The 15,959-nt window shown below is 45.5% G+C and overlaps 2 protein-coding genes across 2 annotated transcripts in view; both read right to left on the bottom strand.

Moving 5' to 3' along the window:
* The window catches only part of CDC16 (cell division cycle 16), a 441,073-nt gene that overhangs the window by 294,173 nt on the left and 130,941 nt on the right, over positions 1-15,959 (bottom strand). The window lies entirely within an intron of this gene.
* TMEM255B (transmembrane protein 255B) overlaps positions 1-15,959 on the bottom strand; it is a 68,042-nt gene that overhangs the window by 1,498 nt on the left and 50,585 nt on the right. Inside the window, exons 6-8 of the mRNA XM_088530543.1 lie at positions 11,631-11,716; positions 9,311-9,470; positions 4,510-4,653 (exon numbers count right to left, since the gene is read on the bottom strand). Of these exons, the coding sequence (XP_088386669.1) occupies positions 4,510-4,653; positions 9,311-9,470; positions 11,631-11,716 (390 nt within the window). The remainder of the gene's footprint in view (positions 1-4,509; positions 4,654-9,310; positions 9,471-11,630; positions 11,717-15,959) is intronic.

Here is a 15,959-nt window from a genome sequence, read left to right on the forward strand (position 1 = left end):
CACAGGCGTCACTGCTGGCACCACCGGCAGCCCCTGCACTCACTTACCTGACAGCAGGCAGGCTCCTTACTGTGGTTACCAGCAACTGGGCTGACCAGCAAAGGAAAGGCAGTGGTGTTGGCACATGCCACGGTAAATAAAGGAAAACTGGCTCACATCTTTGTCAGAATGAATTCCTGCTGTCACCTTTTTCTTGCTTGCATTTTTCTGAGTTCTGTTTGTGTACAAGGAAGCACAAAGTAAACTGAGGTGTTCCTACCAGCAGCTATGTGATTTGTTTTTATTTTTTAAGGCCTTCTTTGATCCTTTCCAGAAAACAGTGAGATCCTGGATTCAGCAGGGGACTAGGATCTTCCATGGTGGCAGCATCAGGTGAACATTGAGGTTCATACTCTGTGCTAACACAGCTTGTGGCAGTGCGCACACTGGGAGTGCCACGAGCCAGACTAACCCAGGCCGGGGGGCTGGGACACCTTCCCGGGAGGAGCAACTACGGCCCTTCGCTGGCCCTGGGCAAGGCTGGTCAGAGAGAGAGGTGTCCCCCGGGGCCTGTCCTGCTGTACAATTAGGTTACTAGAGAAGAGATGAGGCCTGGAGGTGAGCGGCAGCTGCCACATGGACATCACAGGCACACAGTGTCCACGGCCGTGCACGCAGCACCACGTCCGCCTGCGCAGGGCCCGTGCCGAGGTGCTGTCCTCAGAGCGCCCCGGGAGATGACACGATCACACAGGGCTAAGTGACTCAGCACTGCTAAGGCACAGGGGGCTCCTGGTCTACCTGGAAGCATTTTTTTTTTTTTACGCCCAAGGGTTCCCGGCCAGACTTCCATGACCAGGGATATGTGTCAGCCTGGTGTAGACCTTGGGCCTTGTATGGATCTCTTGAAAACTCTTGGTGGTGGCCAGTGACAAGGCAAGGGATAATGAATACAAATTAAAACACAGGAAGTTCCATCTCCATGTGAGGAAGAACTTCTTTCCTGTGAGGGTGACAGAGCCCTGGAACAGGCTGCCCAGAGAGGCTGTGGAGTCTCCTTCTCTGGAGATCTTCCAAACCCACCTGGAGATCTTCAAAACCTACCCTATGCCACGTGCTCTAGTGTCCCTGCTTGAGCAGGGGGGTTGGACTAGATGATCTCTAGAGGACCCTTCCAACCTCAACCATTCTGTGATTCTGTGAAAACATGACATCATTTCATACACATTATTTTTAGGCAACTGAACTGCATTCTAGGATAGGGTTCAGCTTCAGATTTTGCTTTCTAAATTAAGGGCTCAGCAGCACAGGTTTTTAGGTACACAGCATAGTGAAATGTAGGAACCAAATTCCACCACTAGTCAGTAGAAAGGCCTTTTGGGGTGCATTTGTGTTGCTCACACCGTAGATCTTCTCTAGATCGAGATCATCCGCGTGTGAGAATTGCCTGGCTCTCTCCGTGGTCTTGAGGAGTAGACCAGGTCAGGTGGAGCCACCTGCACTGCAGACACTTACAGCTCCATTCAGTTGCCCATATTTGTCGCGTTCTTTTGGGATGCTATCGGATATCCCAGACATCCACACAGACGTGACACAGAGTCTACAGGTCAGATCTCATGTCACATAGTACTAGATACCTAAAATGCCAACATTTACAGTTAGCCAGCATTTGCATCTAGCCAGGTCAACCCCAGGCCCTGAAGTTGCCTTAAGGCTGAGGGACAGCTGAGCAGGAGTTGTGAAGGCCTGAATTCTGCAGCTGTTAACTGCTTGGGGCAATTAGGTGGGTTAGAAATCGCTCCAGCCCTGTGAGGTCAACTCACAACCCTCAAGTGGGAGAAGTACAAAACGTTTAAGGACCTGGCTGATCCAAATCAGGCATGCTCTTAGTTAAATCTACAAAAGGGTAAATAGAAGTTTAGTATGAATTTCCTTTCTTCTGCTTATATAATTACTCCACTATACTGATGCAGTAATTATTTCTCTCTGAAATACAACATAATTAACTCATGTAGAGAGGCTGTTTGCCCCCCTCCCCTTTTTTTTTTCCAGGAAAAGGATTAGCAATAACTCAGTGCTTCTTGCTAACCTCTCCTGGCTTGCAGACAGCCAGTTATGCCTTCCTCTGACTGTTATGAGGGGAGAGAAGACAAATGAATATGTTTCTTAGAAAAAGGAAAAATCTATGAACAGATATGAGTTTATTTTGGAATGCAAAAGACTTCTAAGAAGAAAAAATGTTAAGAATTTGGGGTGAATATAATGATGTATTTCTGTTTCTCAGTGGATGCAGGACTAAAGAGTTACTTACATGCATCTCATCAGCTTAATTCTCTCTCCCCTCTGTTTTTATCCCTTTTTCTCTCTAGTCTTGGCTATGTGCTAACTGACCTCTGCAGAACAGCACAGCTTTTCAGCTAAAAATAAACAAAATAACAAAAAACAAAAGGTCCCTGAGTGTGCTTTTTTTTTTTTTTCCCCCTCCTCTCAACCAACGGTCTCCAAGAATGCCCAGAACAATTTAGGTTAGTAAATAAGATGGACCAAGGGCAGCTGGCATAGCACATACCAGTTGATGCACATACCAGATGAACTCTTGCCTCTAAGACAGGGTGACTGTACGTAAAAGACCTGTTGGAATGGTTCATCATCCTGGCTGTCTCCTGACCTGGGTGCTGCTGGAAGACTGTTAGATGGCCTGGGCCAAACCCAGATGAAGCACATGTAACAACCCCCTGTTTGGATGATGATGTCCCACTGCTTGAGCTCATCAGCTACTTACCCAGAACAGATATAGTCCAGATGCAGATGTGGGTAGGTGGTCGCCAAATAGTTCATATAAATGTGCAGTGTTTTCAATTAAAAAGTGTTAGAAAATGTGCAGTTTATGGGTCTAGCACTACACTGTCAAGGAAAAACATGCCACTAGGTTGAACTGAACATCCTTACCATGCTTTAAAAATCTGAGAATGCCTATACTTGCTTTACTGTTTCAGTGTATTTTGTTATTCAGAGCTCATCCCTGTGTTCTTTATTTCAATCCATTTGCTTTTTGCCACACCAGGCAAACGCAGCCGTAGAGGTGACAGATGTCAGCCGTGCCAGGCACAGTGCCCTGGCATTGCACAGGACACTGCTGGCCTTATAGCTGGATGACAGAGGGAAGAGGGTCCACCCAGGCCTCTGGGTGCTTATGTGTGCCAGCCCCTGGTGTACAACCCAGGCTCTGATGAGGTGCAGATACCTAAATATTGTGCAGGGGGAGAGCTAGGTGAGCAAGGGTTCAAGGATAGAGCAGTTATACTCTTTGATATAACCCTGCAGGTTAGAGCAGTTGTCTGTTTGTGCTCTGTCTCACCCCAAAGAGCTACAAACCCACCCGTCAGGAGACATGCACAGCAGCTCTCTTGCCTGCTGCAGTACATCACAGAGCAGAAATGAATGCAAATGGCTGCCTCTCTATTTTCCGCAGTTAGCATTGAAAACAGTCCCTGAGTCACTACCTTCCCAGACAAGTATCCCCGCACAGAGATTGCAGAGTCTCAGCATTTGGTGTGACTACTGTAGCAGAGCTCCAATGAGAATGATGGTGGGAATGGTGCTTTCTCCGCTGGAGCTGCTCCAGACCCTGCCAGGACAGGAATGGGAGATGAAGGTTTGAGCATCTCTGGCAAAGGCGGGTCAAGAGCCCTCTTGTAACCTATGGCCTTTCCCTCACCACCAGGCTACTGGGTGAGGAAAGCAAACACCATCCTCAGCATGAGTCACTGCCCTTTCCAGTCTAGATGGAGTCAGTGCAAGCTCAGAGCACAGCTTGCCCTTTTCCTTCTGAAGAACGCAAAGCAGAGTTGACTCAACTCATGTTATATCCATTCCTGCAAGGGGAGGGCCAGCCTGAAATGAACTGAGACTCCACTCACACAAGGTGTAGCCAGTTCTGTACCTGTGCCTGCAGTAGTCAGTAGCAGTCAGTAACAGGTGCCGAGGGGAAGACTAAAAGAAGGGCTCTATCGTCTATGGAGCCCCTGTTGGTACTTGTGGCAGGCAGCCCTTTGGGGACTCCAGGCTGCAGGTGACACCTGTTTTAAGTTGCAACTGATGGACTAGATCCCCCACCCCTCTTTTCTATTCTTTCACAGAACCTTGTGACATTTTAGTCTTCTTTGGGGTATAAAAGTCCTTCCTATTACTGGCTTATCTTGCCACCTTGTAGTTTTACTGAGTCTACCAAAATTTCGTGCAATGAAAAATCATCAGTGATAAACAGCCACGATTTTTTCCATATCACTCGTGACTTTACAGACTCCTTATTTCCTCCTCTTTCTTGTTTTACTTCTATCTATCTGAAGTCCTAATCTGTTCATGTATCCTCATGTAAAGAGTAAGGTGTATAATTTTTCTGCTGAATTCTGTACAACCCTGCCTCTTAACAAACTCTACAGGAGCCAAGATCTACCACTGCAGGATTCATACTGAAAAGGAGGTCATGATTTTCTTACAGAGTAAGAACAGCGGCTTTTTGTACTATACCTGAAGAGGTAACGGGTAGGATGGGTATGTAGAAATAGTTGCTGCAGAAGGACAAAATCCGGCATACGTCAGGATCTGCTGGGCAGGGTTGTACAGGATCTGAGGAGGAGGTGCAGCACTGAAAGCAATTTGGGACAGCGGTACCTGTTCGATACCAAAGACAACAACACATTAGCACATGGCAGAGAGAGCTGGAGCAGCAACTGGTTCTAGTAAAAGTGACTTGACAGTTTAGAAACTTTCTGGTTTCCAACATAATACTAATACTGCAAAAATCAAGTAGTGACAGACTGAGAGGAGACTGTATCTGGATTGAACTTCTTGGCCAGACTTACAGAGCTATTTTAATCTTCTTCCCTTGGAACAAGACTGCTGGTGCTTCCCTAGCATCAGTTACAGCAGCACTGGCAGGACTCCACAAGGGAGATACCCTAAAGAGCACACCACACAGCTCTGACCTCCTCTTCTTCCACTTGAACACCAAACACCCCAGTCCTTCACATTTTGCTGCACTCTGTTTGCATTAGCAAGTGGCTGATGCCCTTGTGTCATTTCCTCTGCTTTCTTAGACAGATTTATGAAGACCTTCTCCCCCTCCAGAGCACTTGCTCCTTCACAGGCTCCCTCTCACTTGTGAAGTGAATTTTCCTGCTGATCCCTCCATATGCATATGTTATTCCTACTGTGTGAAATCAAGAAGGGAGTCTCATTTCCACCAGAGCTGAGTTGACTCCTTGATCATATCCTGTGGTGCTGCTGGCATAGCCCTTAACTGCAGTGTGAGGTAAAGAGGGCTGGGATGTGTGGCCTCCCTCGCACCCGGTCACACACACGGCTGTCCCTGTGTGACACAGCTGTGCAGTAGCAGAATGAGACAGTTCAGCTTGGTGAGAACTGCCAAAACATGTACTTTTGAGCTAGGATTATTTATGACATCAGACTGTACCTTTAGCTACAGGAATGCCAAGACATGAATATGTGGAAAGTAGCTAAGTAGTTCAGAGTCTGTTTTGCTGGTTTGCCTTTTTTTGAGAGGGTGAGAAAATGAGAGAGACAAGGTAAAGATATTTAATTGTCTAGATTTCCTCTGGAAGCCCGAGAAGGTATTTGGAAAAAAAAAAAATGGCATATTCCACCAGGACCAGAGGTCTTTCTGATTAACACAACCCTAAACATAGGTCAGGCAGATTCTTTGGCAAGGTGTGTCAGAAAAACATCGATAAGTTGGCACATAAATACTGGGAGCCTGGAAGAGAAGTCCCCCACGCACTGTCTGTACTAGCAAGTCACTCCTTTACCTCTGTCTTGCACAAGAAATGACACTTTTGGATACTGTAAGTATGAGCTTCTATTCATATTGTATCTTAACCTACTGTTTGTTAAAGGCAATTTTAAGGTAGCTGTCTTGCTAGCGTTCAGTAGCCCAGCACGTGGTAGATCTGAAAACAAGATCCTGTCATACCCTAAGAACAGACCTTGCACTCAGCCGGCCACAGGTCCACAGATGGCACAGGAGACACTGACATCTCAGGGTGAGGAGAGGACAAAGTGGTTCTCGTTGAGCCAACAGGGCTATCTGGCACGCAGCAAAACCACGGGAAGCAAAGCCAGGGGCCAGAGGGAGTTTGTCACAAGAAAGAAAACCCACAAGCACCAAAACAACACTACTATTATTTTTTTCTGTCCAGGAAATGTGATGGGTCTAGAGGCAACTGCACTGTGTTTCGCAAACTCTTTCCTTTGTAATATGTTTTGGCAGCCAGAATTCCCCAGAGATAAACATGATGTTTTTTTCTTTGACTACTCAGCCCAGCCCTGTCTTTTCTGGAAGTCAACCTTAGAGCAATGTCCTGAGGCATTTCCATAGGTTTTAGGGCTCTCTGTGGAAAACACCAACTGGCATTTCTGTGAGAAGATAACATCGTGAGGGAGAGAAAACTGTTCTTGCACACATTTCTAATGATTTTCTTGTGTTAAACCCATGCCACTTTCTCTGCCCCACTTTCTCTCCCTCTTCAATGTGATGTTACCTCACCCTCACTTCCCCCAAGAGTTATGCCCTCTATAAGGAAGGAAAACAGTAAATCAGCAAGCCAGTCACGGTAGGTAACAAAAAAAGGACACCGAGAAAGCACAGGTCGGAACAAGGAACAGTCACTTCATTTCGGATCGCTCCTCCTGCTTTGGTAGCACACTCACAAACATAGCTTGGTTCCTGTGCTGAGGTAATTGACACAAATTCATCTTTCCCCTTAAGCTAGTGAGGGCTTTTTTTCCGCTCCTGTTGCAGAGGAGACAATAAACAGCTTAGGTCAGGCTTTAGCTGGAGCCTGGCAGACTCGCTCCTCCAGAGCAGCGTCTCGGGGGAAGCCGCGTGGCCGCGATTGCTGCTCTTTCTTTGCGCAGCTCTTCACTGCTGCGTCGCAGTGCTCAGGGCTCACACGCAGGGCTCCCTTCCAGCATGGGCAGCGGGCCAGGTCGTGGAACCTCCAGCTCTCCCAGGAACGTCTCCACAGCCTGGCACCCACCTGGAGCAGCGCTGCGATACCCACTAGCAGCACGGAGATTTGCTTGGGCCGCAGCTCGCCCTGTGTCCCTAAATCCCATGTAAGCCTTGGTTTCTGTGAGGCATTGCGTGGATTTCAAGCTGGCGCTCTGCACCCCTCCAATCCACATCTCCGTGAAGCACTGGCAGCTCCCGAAGGAGCAGGAGCAGCCACAGCCCCTGTCACTGCCCCAGTGCCCCTGCCAGAGGGAGCTGCTTTGCACCGGCCTGCGTGAGGCCTGCGAGGCTGGCGGGAGTCACTGCTCTGAACCAAACCTTTGCTTTTGCTTTTCTTGCCTAGTTAGAGCTTGGCCATTACTCCAGATGACCCGCGCCTCAGGGGCACAGACTAAAAAACATTTGACCACCTTAAAGAAGAAAAAAATAAACAAACAAACAAACAAAAATGCAGAAGGGAGGGGGGAATACACCTCAGAAGCAGGTAACTTTGCAGTCCAGTCAAAGCTCTGTGGATGGAACCTGTCTTCCTCACTTCTTATCACTGCTCTTGCCCCCCTTCACAGTATGGTTGTTTCTCTTCCCCTTCTGCTACTACTCCTCTGGGAGGTGATGAATGAGGCTGGGAAAGCTTCTTTCAATCCCTCCCATCAAGCAGCCGCTGCTGTTCATTGCCATTGCCAGCCAACTACAGTTTGCCAACCGCTCTTTGCATCAGTTCTCTTGGTTTCTGCATGTGAGGACCAAGCGAGGTCGGTTGCCTTGTGCTGGAGAAAGGCAAGGTTCCAACAGAGGTTTTGCAACTCAGAACAAAGGCAAATTTCAGATAATTCACATGGCCCTGCTCTAACATGTCATTTTTAAGAGCCTTGACACATGCTGTGGATAGCCTAGACATGCTTACTGCACAAGATTGATTGCATATAAGAAAGGGGATATGTTTTAAGTAGGAAGGCCAATGTCTTTCCCAACATACTTCCAGGCCTTCTGCTGTCAGCTGCTGCTCAGTCCTTTCTGCTCCAGCCTCTGTGAGCTGTTATCCAAAAGACACGCTGGGTGATGCTCTCCCAGGCTTCACCTTGATTAGACTTTGTATGCACAGAAGCGAGGAAGTTTGTTACACATCTGGCACTACGCAAGATCCTAACAGAAGCCACCAAGCCAAAGCAGTGCTTTTGCCTTCCTTAGCTCCACATTTGCGGGTTAGCTATTCCTGGACCCAAGGCTCAGCAACCAAGCTGCCACGGAGACTGTGCTGTGCTCTGGTAGGAGCACAACAGGGCCCAGCATGTTCCGATGAAGCTTCCTGAGGTTTGCCAGCTGGGAGCAAGGCTGCAGGTAGCCTGCAACATTATCTCACCCTTCCCTCTCCTTTCAATCTTCTCTGACAAATGTAGCAAAGAAGGGAGGGTTTGATAGATGGGGAAGAACGGCTGTTAGCTGTGGCACAGTGATGAGAAGGGAGCAGTCACAATGTCCAGACCAAGGAGATTCAGTCGCTACCTCTCCCTGAGCTCCTAGTTAGCTCATACTCCACATAATACAGCTGCAGGACATCCCAGGCATGTGTCCTTCCCACACTCTGAGTGCCCTGCAAAATGAGAGCTGCTTGGTCAATCTTTAGGCACTGCTGTAGTAATCATGAACAATGACAGTGATAATCCAGGAACAGGCACTTCCATCCTTTTTGCATGTCAGAACATGGCAATATTTTACAAAATCACGCTACCCTGCTAGCATGGCGTATCCTCTGAATGCAGCAGTGCATATCAGCACGAAGTAATGGCATGGCATGGAAAGCAGTGAGGAATGGCTTTCTTAGAGAAACAACAGACAAGATTAATGTGACCTGAATACAACTGTTTGCATAAAAACTTAACTGGTACATTAGCATTAATCTCTATTCTTGGGGAAAGAAATACGTAAGATTCAATCAAGCTAGGACTTGTCTTTTACATGTTCTCTGTATACTAGCATCCTTCAACTCTGTGCTAGCCCACATGTTCACTACTGAATTAGGGAAAAAAGAAAAGAGAAAAAAAAAAAGATACTACCAAGTAAATCACCAGCATGAGTTCATACAGACGTCTGCTTTTTCCCATCCATTCACTTATTGACCAGACCTGACCTACTTATCTGTGAGCAGCTGGCAGTAGATCAGCCTAAAGCTGTGACTCCAGACTCTCAAATCACCCAAGAAATAAGTGTAAAGTGCTCCCTTTGTACACTTATGCTTCCTTTGTTTATAACCCTTTTGATAATACCAGTAAGCACAGAAGGCAAAACTGGGAGTCTTACCATGTCTTTAAATGCCCCAAGAATGGCTGCTGTAATAATCCCCAGAAACAACCCGATAATATTCAGGATTGTGGAGGACCACAGCAGCCTATACAGGTGAACCACATCTTGACAGCTGCTCACTCCAAGAAATTCATAGTAGCTGGAGGACTGTTCTGAACTGAAAGGGAAGGGAAACAACATAATTATTGAGGGAATATTTTGCACACAATACAAGCACCAGAGGACCTGAAACCTCCTGATTACTGTCTTTGGTGAAGTGCTTGATCCATATTCCTACTTCCAGGTGCAAATACAGTTCAGATGTACCAGAGAAAGTCACTGTAGACAAAAGTGGCTCAGCTAACAGTAGCGTTAGTCCCAGCATTAATTTAGCTGATCAGTGTTGGCACCAGCAGGAATTCTCTTGCTAAAGATCTCCAGACACAGACCTAACAATGGTCTTAATAAATGGATGCAGCCCTTACCATTGTATGCCCTGGAGAGTAGCTACCAGGGAAACATGCTTAGCACAGCTTTGCTCACAGCTCACCTGAAAATCTGCTGTTGCTTCCAAAGATGGAGAAGACAAGCTGCTTAAGCATTAATGCTGCCAAAGGAAAGGAGATTTTGCCAGCTGGCTGCATGTGTTTATGATGTCTGTGGTTTGAAATCAACAGATGCCACAGAGTAGAGTATTAATGGACATATGGACATTATGGACAATGGAGCATAATGATGTGCCTTTAAACAATGAATTGTATTATCCAGAAATCTTTCTTTCTATTTCTGCACTGGCTGTTGTAAATAATGCAATGGATATTGTAAATCAGACATCCTGTGAAGTCAATCCTCAGCTTGTTGAAACTGAGAAACATCCTACTACAAAATTTGAAAGCACAATTTCCTGCACTTCTTCCCAGTATCTTCCTTAGTGCTTGGCCACAACCAACCTCCTATCGCAGCTATTTAAGATGAAAAGATTTTTTTTAGACTACAGCTCGGCTTTTGCAATTGTTAGGAAATTACCATCAGATTATGCTGGAAAGTAGAATGAGCCCTTTGGGAAGTGTCCTCTCCAGCACATGGGACAGTAGTAGAGACAGCTGGTAGAGAAAGCTCTTCAGGTGGCATGGAGAAACCCACAAGGCTTTTGAGAAGAACCAAACCAAACACAGTAATTTCAGGAAATGCCAAGTCATTTGCTGTGGGGCATAGTCCTGGCACTGTGGTTTAGCCACTACTGGATGCACTAGGGCCCTACTACATGAACCCAGATGTTGCTTGACTAAATTAACTCATAGTTTCAGCTGCCATCAGGATGATGCATTCTGACTTCTAATCCTGGCTGTGCACAGGCCTGTTGCACGGCTGGCACCAAGTCACTCCGCGTCATTTTGTCTCTTCCTCCTTTTCTTGGGCATCCTATGTTCTAAAATTGGAAAGTCTGTAGGAGAGGAAGATGGACTCTTTACTTTGGATTTGTTCATGCCAGTTGCATAAGATATTGCTCTTCATGGTGGATTTCTGACATGGGCAGAACGCACGTGTTTAATTGCTTCCCTAGATACTGCCACAGCAGTGATCACTCCCAGATGTTACAAACAAAAGGAGGGAAAAAGAGGCACAGAAAGAAGAGGGAGTGTGAATGAACTGTAGAGAGTTACGGAGGTTGCATGCCAAGGTGAGAGAGAGGTGCACAGAGAACAAGGTGGCCAGAGGCTCTGCTCTGGGAAACTCTCCCTTGCCTCTTATATGTGGCAAGACATGATACTGCTTGCAGTTGAATTCTGTACATGCCAGGTGTGCAATCAATTCTGTGAGCTTGTTTTATTTGTCTTCCACATTATAAGCCCTTGAGCTTGGCCGTGATGTGGTTTTCCTAACGACCTATTTATTCCTGTTAAATTGCTGTATGGCAACCCTGGGTTATCTTTCAGCTGACCTTCAAAATCATATCCAGACAATTCATCCCTTCTTATCCTCTCTCATCCCATGCTTTGTAATGATGAAGTCAAGTGGAAAGCTTCAGGGAACATTCACAAGGCTCACAGTATCTATTTTATGGCAATTCAGTAAAATTCTTTGCAAATAGAGACTGACACTAACCGAAGAGTTCTGCATTTGTCTACAATATAATCTCCACATTATCTATGTTTCTACTTATTTTGTATCCTACAGTTTGGTGGGAAAAAATGAATTAATTAAATCTCCTGAGAACTTTGCGTTGCATAAACAGAAGCACATCGTGGTGGGACTGAGACTGAGTGATCGATTTTAGAGCTGTGTGACAAACAGCCAAGGATTTCCCAGAGAATGTTAAATGCACACGGGTACTTACTTCTCACAGTTGTATAGGTCACAGCAGTAGCACGTGTTACTCTTTACTTTCAGCTGGCACTTCGTGTTTAAGGTATAACATGTCACCTGCCAAAAAAAGAGAAGAGACTGACAATTATTCTCAGTGTATCATTGAAATCTGCAAGCCTCCCAACTCATCCAAATTTAGCAGCTACTGCAGTGGCAGGTTTTATTTACTGTCCTGCAGAAAGAATACTGACTGCCCCAAAACCACAACTGCTGGGCAGAAGGACCTGCTGGCACTTCCAGGAGTTTCGTTTGGAACAGCAGCTCTGCAGTATTGAGGAGTATGTGCTATGTAAGGACCCTGGAGCCCCAAGAGCTTAGCTGCACCCAGAGCTTCTAGGCTTTACAAGCCCTTTGCTGCCATGTGCAGTGCTATTTTGGTAAGATATGGAGTCTGCAGTTGTGGGATGGGGATCCTGATGGCTGTGACACAGGGTGCATAAGTCTTTTGGGATATCCCATGGTAAGCCACTGAAGTGGATAACCACAGTACTCTGTAACAGCAGGGAAATGGACAAGAATGTCAATGTCCCTGACGGAATTGCTAGTACAAGTGAGCTCTTTTGTTTTGGAAACATCCTCCTGAAGAAGCAAGTAACTAGCAACAATTCCCAAACCCACGAACAAAACCATTCAGAAAAGATCCAAGCACTCCAGCAAATAAGTACTACCTACAGCAGGCTCTTGAATATAAAGCTGAAAAGGTTATTTGTATGAGCAGGATTTCCAGTGCTTGGACAGATGTTAGATCAATAAATGTAGGCATATGCAAGGCACTATCCAGCCAGACAAGAAACCATTTTAATGATTCTCGAAGCATAGTGAGCATATATCTTTGCTGTCTATTACAGCAGGCTAACTGAAATATTTGTAATGACAGGTTTTCTTCTGAGATCTTCAGCTTATTGAGTTTGAAATCTTGCAGAACTTTCATGTTCAACGCTCAGGAGGAGTGATGCCAGCAGGTGGAGGGAGATGATCCTCCCCCTCTACTCAGCTCTGGTGAGGCTGCACTTGCAGTACTGGGTGCAGTTCTGGGCTCCCCAGGACAAGAAGGACATTTTGCTTCTAGAGAGGGTCCAGCAGAGAGTCACAAAGACAATAAAGGGACTGGAGCATCTACCTTATGAGGAAAGACTAAGTGAGCTGGGCCTGTTTAGTCTGGAGAAGAGAAGGCTGAAAGGAGATTTGATCAACATGTTCAGGTACCTGAGGGGTGATTGTAGGGAGGATGGGGCCAGGCTCTTCTCTGTGGTGGCTGGTGACAGGACAAGGAGTAACAGGTGTAAGTTGAAATACAGGAAGTTCAACCTCCATGTGAGGAAGAACTTCTTTCCTGTGAGGGTGACAGGGCCCAGAACAGGCTGCCCAGAGAGGTTGTGGAGTCTCCTTCTCTGGAGATCTTCCAAACGTGCCTGGATGCCACCCTGTGCCACGTGCTCTGGGTGTCCCTGCTAGAGCAGGTGGGGTGGACTAGATGATCTCCAGAGGTCCCTTTCAGCCTGAACCGTTCTGTGATTCTGTGATTCTGTGATTCTGTGATTCTGTGATTCTGTTTTCAAAGCAGAATAGGAAACACATTCCTTCTGTAATTTTTCTATTTTAATAGAAAAAGTATGCTGCAACCACTGAGAAATATTCAGTTTGCAAAATGAAATAGAATGCTATATTGAATACAAAATTCCTCAGAGTGAAAGAGCAACAACAGCATGCCTGTTTTTGAGAGCCTTCCCTCAGATGATAGTCTTCTTTACTCCAACTTAGCCACAAGTGCTTTAGCCTGGGAGACAGGCCCCACAGATGTTAAAGCATGTTTCTCTGCTCAAGAGTTGAGTCTGTGCTTCCTTTTTTTTGCGTGAAAACTGCCTCTTGTTGATGATTCTGTACTCCTCATGTATGTTCACAATAAAAAAGGAGAGCTTTGCACACGCAGTCAACACCAGTTCATCTCACTGCTGCTCTCACGCTTGTTGCTTAAGCAGGATTTGCTTGAGCAGTGCAAGTTAAAGGGGTGTTAGGAGTTGCAAGTAAGTTAAAAGGATGGCTGTGGACTGCTTATTGCCAACAGCAAGGCTGTAGGTTAATCTGTAATACAAATCAGCTATGCTAATCCAAAATGGGAATTAAGTTGTAAAAGGAGAGGTTCGGTGTAAATCACAACACAGAAACAGAGTTCTCAGTTCAATACAGACACATCCCATCTATCACAAGAACATCTCATCCTGAGACCGGACATCATTTTGTTAACCTTGTGCTGTTGTGTTTGAACTCCCTGGAATTTGATACAGAAGGTCTTTGCTGATCTGAAATGAGCTGTGGTCTTCCTCAGCCTGACCTGCAGGATGCTGAGGAACTGTAATTTCCTCAGCTGTAGTTTCATTGTAACTGTCAGTGAAAGCATCAGCTTAATCAAAGTCCACCTTGGAAGTGACTGAAACATCACATGCAGGTACTTCTCAAAGTAGACTGAAAACTTGCCCTGTAGCCAGTGTGTGTCAAGAGCATTTAGTTGGAAAGCCCTAGGACTTTTGCTCTGAGTAGATCTGAATATTTTGGTTTTGACCCTCTGCATGTGATCAGCATGACCTGGGATTCACATACTTCAGAAACCCCTCGATTCCCTTGGTACACACGCATGGCTGGTATCAGATTGCTTCATCAGATGGAGAAAACCCTAGACAGGTGATTGCTTATGATACCCTGGCTTTGGCACACACTTGTGATTTGAAATGAAAGTAGTTTTCTGTCTTCCACCCGGCAATAAGGCCAGAATGTTTGGCCCTTTTTACTGTAGAAGGTGAAAAAGACGGAAGAGGGAGATCAGCAAGATCTTAATTTTTTTTTTTAAACTGATTCTAAGCTATGAAGCATTAAAATACCGGCCAAAGGAGTTACTGTATTTGTCTATTTTTATCATTACGTTTTAAAAACGTACAGAAAGGAAGACATCAAGACACATTTTTAGGAGATGAGTGAATAAAACAAAATAACTGTCTTGTGTGAGTAAGGGTGGCGGAAATAGGCCATTTGTGGGTATTCTGCATGTCAAATTCTGTTTTTTTTTTTTTTCATTTCAGTGACCAGAGATTTAACCTTTTCACGTTCTCGCTGTTTGTGCCATTCTATCTCTTCAGCACCCATCGTTCTGATATTCTCACCTGATAGTAATTGCAAGAAAATCAAATTCCTTTTGCTTTGAGCAAAGGGAAGAACTGAAGCCAGCAAACTCCACAAGCTGGAGACAGGCTGTTCATGGCAGCTGAGAGGAAACCCACACTCAGTAAACAATCAGTCCTCCTGGATAGGTGTTTGCCTGGAATGCAGAGCATGTCCCTTGGTCACTATTTGGCTAACTTTAAAGAAGCGCAAGCCAAGTTCAGATGCTGTGGATCAGTAACTCTGAATTAGCACATGCTGACTCTAGATCCAGAAAAACATTCAGTAGACAAGTAGGCAAGAATGCCATTACAAAATAAATATTTCGAAAAGATGCACTTTTTTTTTTCTTTTGCCAGAATAGAGTGAGAATAGCTCAGGGTGGCCCAACTTTAAACATTCCCAGAATTTGCAGAGCACGGAAGAACCTGTGTGGCCAGAATCACATAGCTGGGGCTTATGCGCAGGGAGGTGCAGCCAGTGTGACCCAGCAAAGAGACAGTGCTACATGCCTACTAGAGGGATCAGAAGCATTTCCTGGACCATATCTGTGTCTGAGTGTGCATGCACACTTCAGAAGAGGATGCAGTAATACATACAGGAAAAGCTTTTATCCCAGGTCATAAGTTTGGGTAGGTCCTTAAGCAAGGAGATCAATGACATACTTTTGCTGTGCCTTTTTATTTATTTTTTTCCCCAGGAATTGACAACAGGATGCATGATTTAAACATTATTAGCTGTTTAACCTGGTAAAATACTTAGCTAAGCTGTCTGAACTATGAACAGCAACATTCCCCATGTACATTTTCACAGCCCTGGGAGGAATGGTGGTAAAGGACATCCGCCGTCTTGTAAGTTAGACTACTGTTTGTCTGCTTGATTTCCTTTTCACTCACACCAATTGACCATAATAATAATATGAAAAATGGGAAAAGAAACTAAATTTGAACTTCTCAGGAGGCTAACCATTTGGGTATGGGCACTTTTCTGACCATGTTAATGTCATTGAGATGACAAAAAAGCTGAATACAGACCACTGGCATTCTTGGCATGTGCTCAATAAATACAGACGAGATTTGAAGTCTTCTGGGCAATGCAGATGGACTCATTTAGATATTTCCTATACCACTTAAGGTCAAGAAAAGTC

The sequence above is a fragment of the Tinamus guttatus genome, unplaced genomic scaffold (assembly GCF_059628265.1).
Source record: "Tinamus guttatus ecotype Peru unplaced genomic scaffold, ASM5962826v1 Tinamus_guttatus_pri_ptg000030l, whole genome shotgun sequence".
NCBI lineage: Eukaryota > Metazoa > Chordata > Aves > Tinamiformes > Tinamidae > Tinamus > Tinamus guttatus.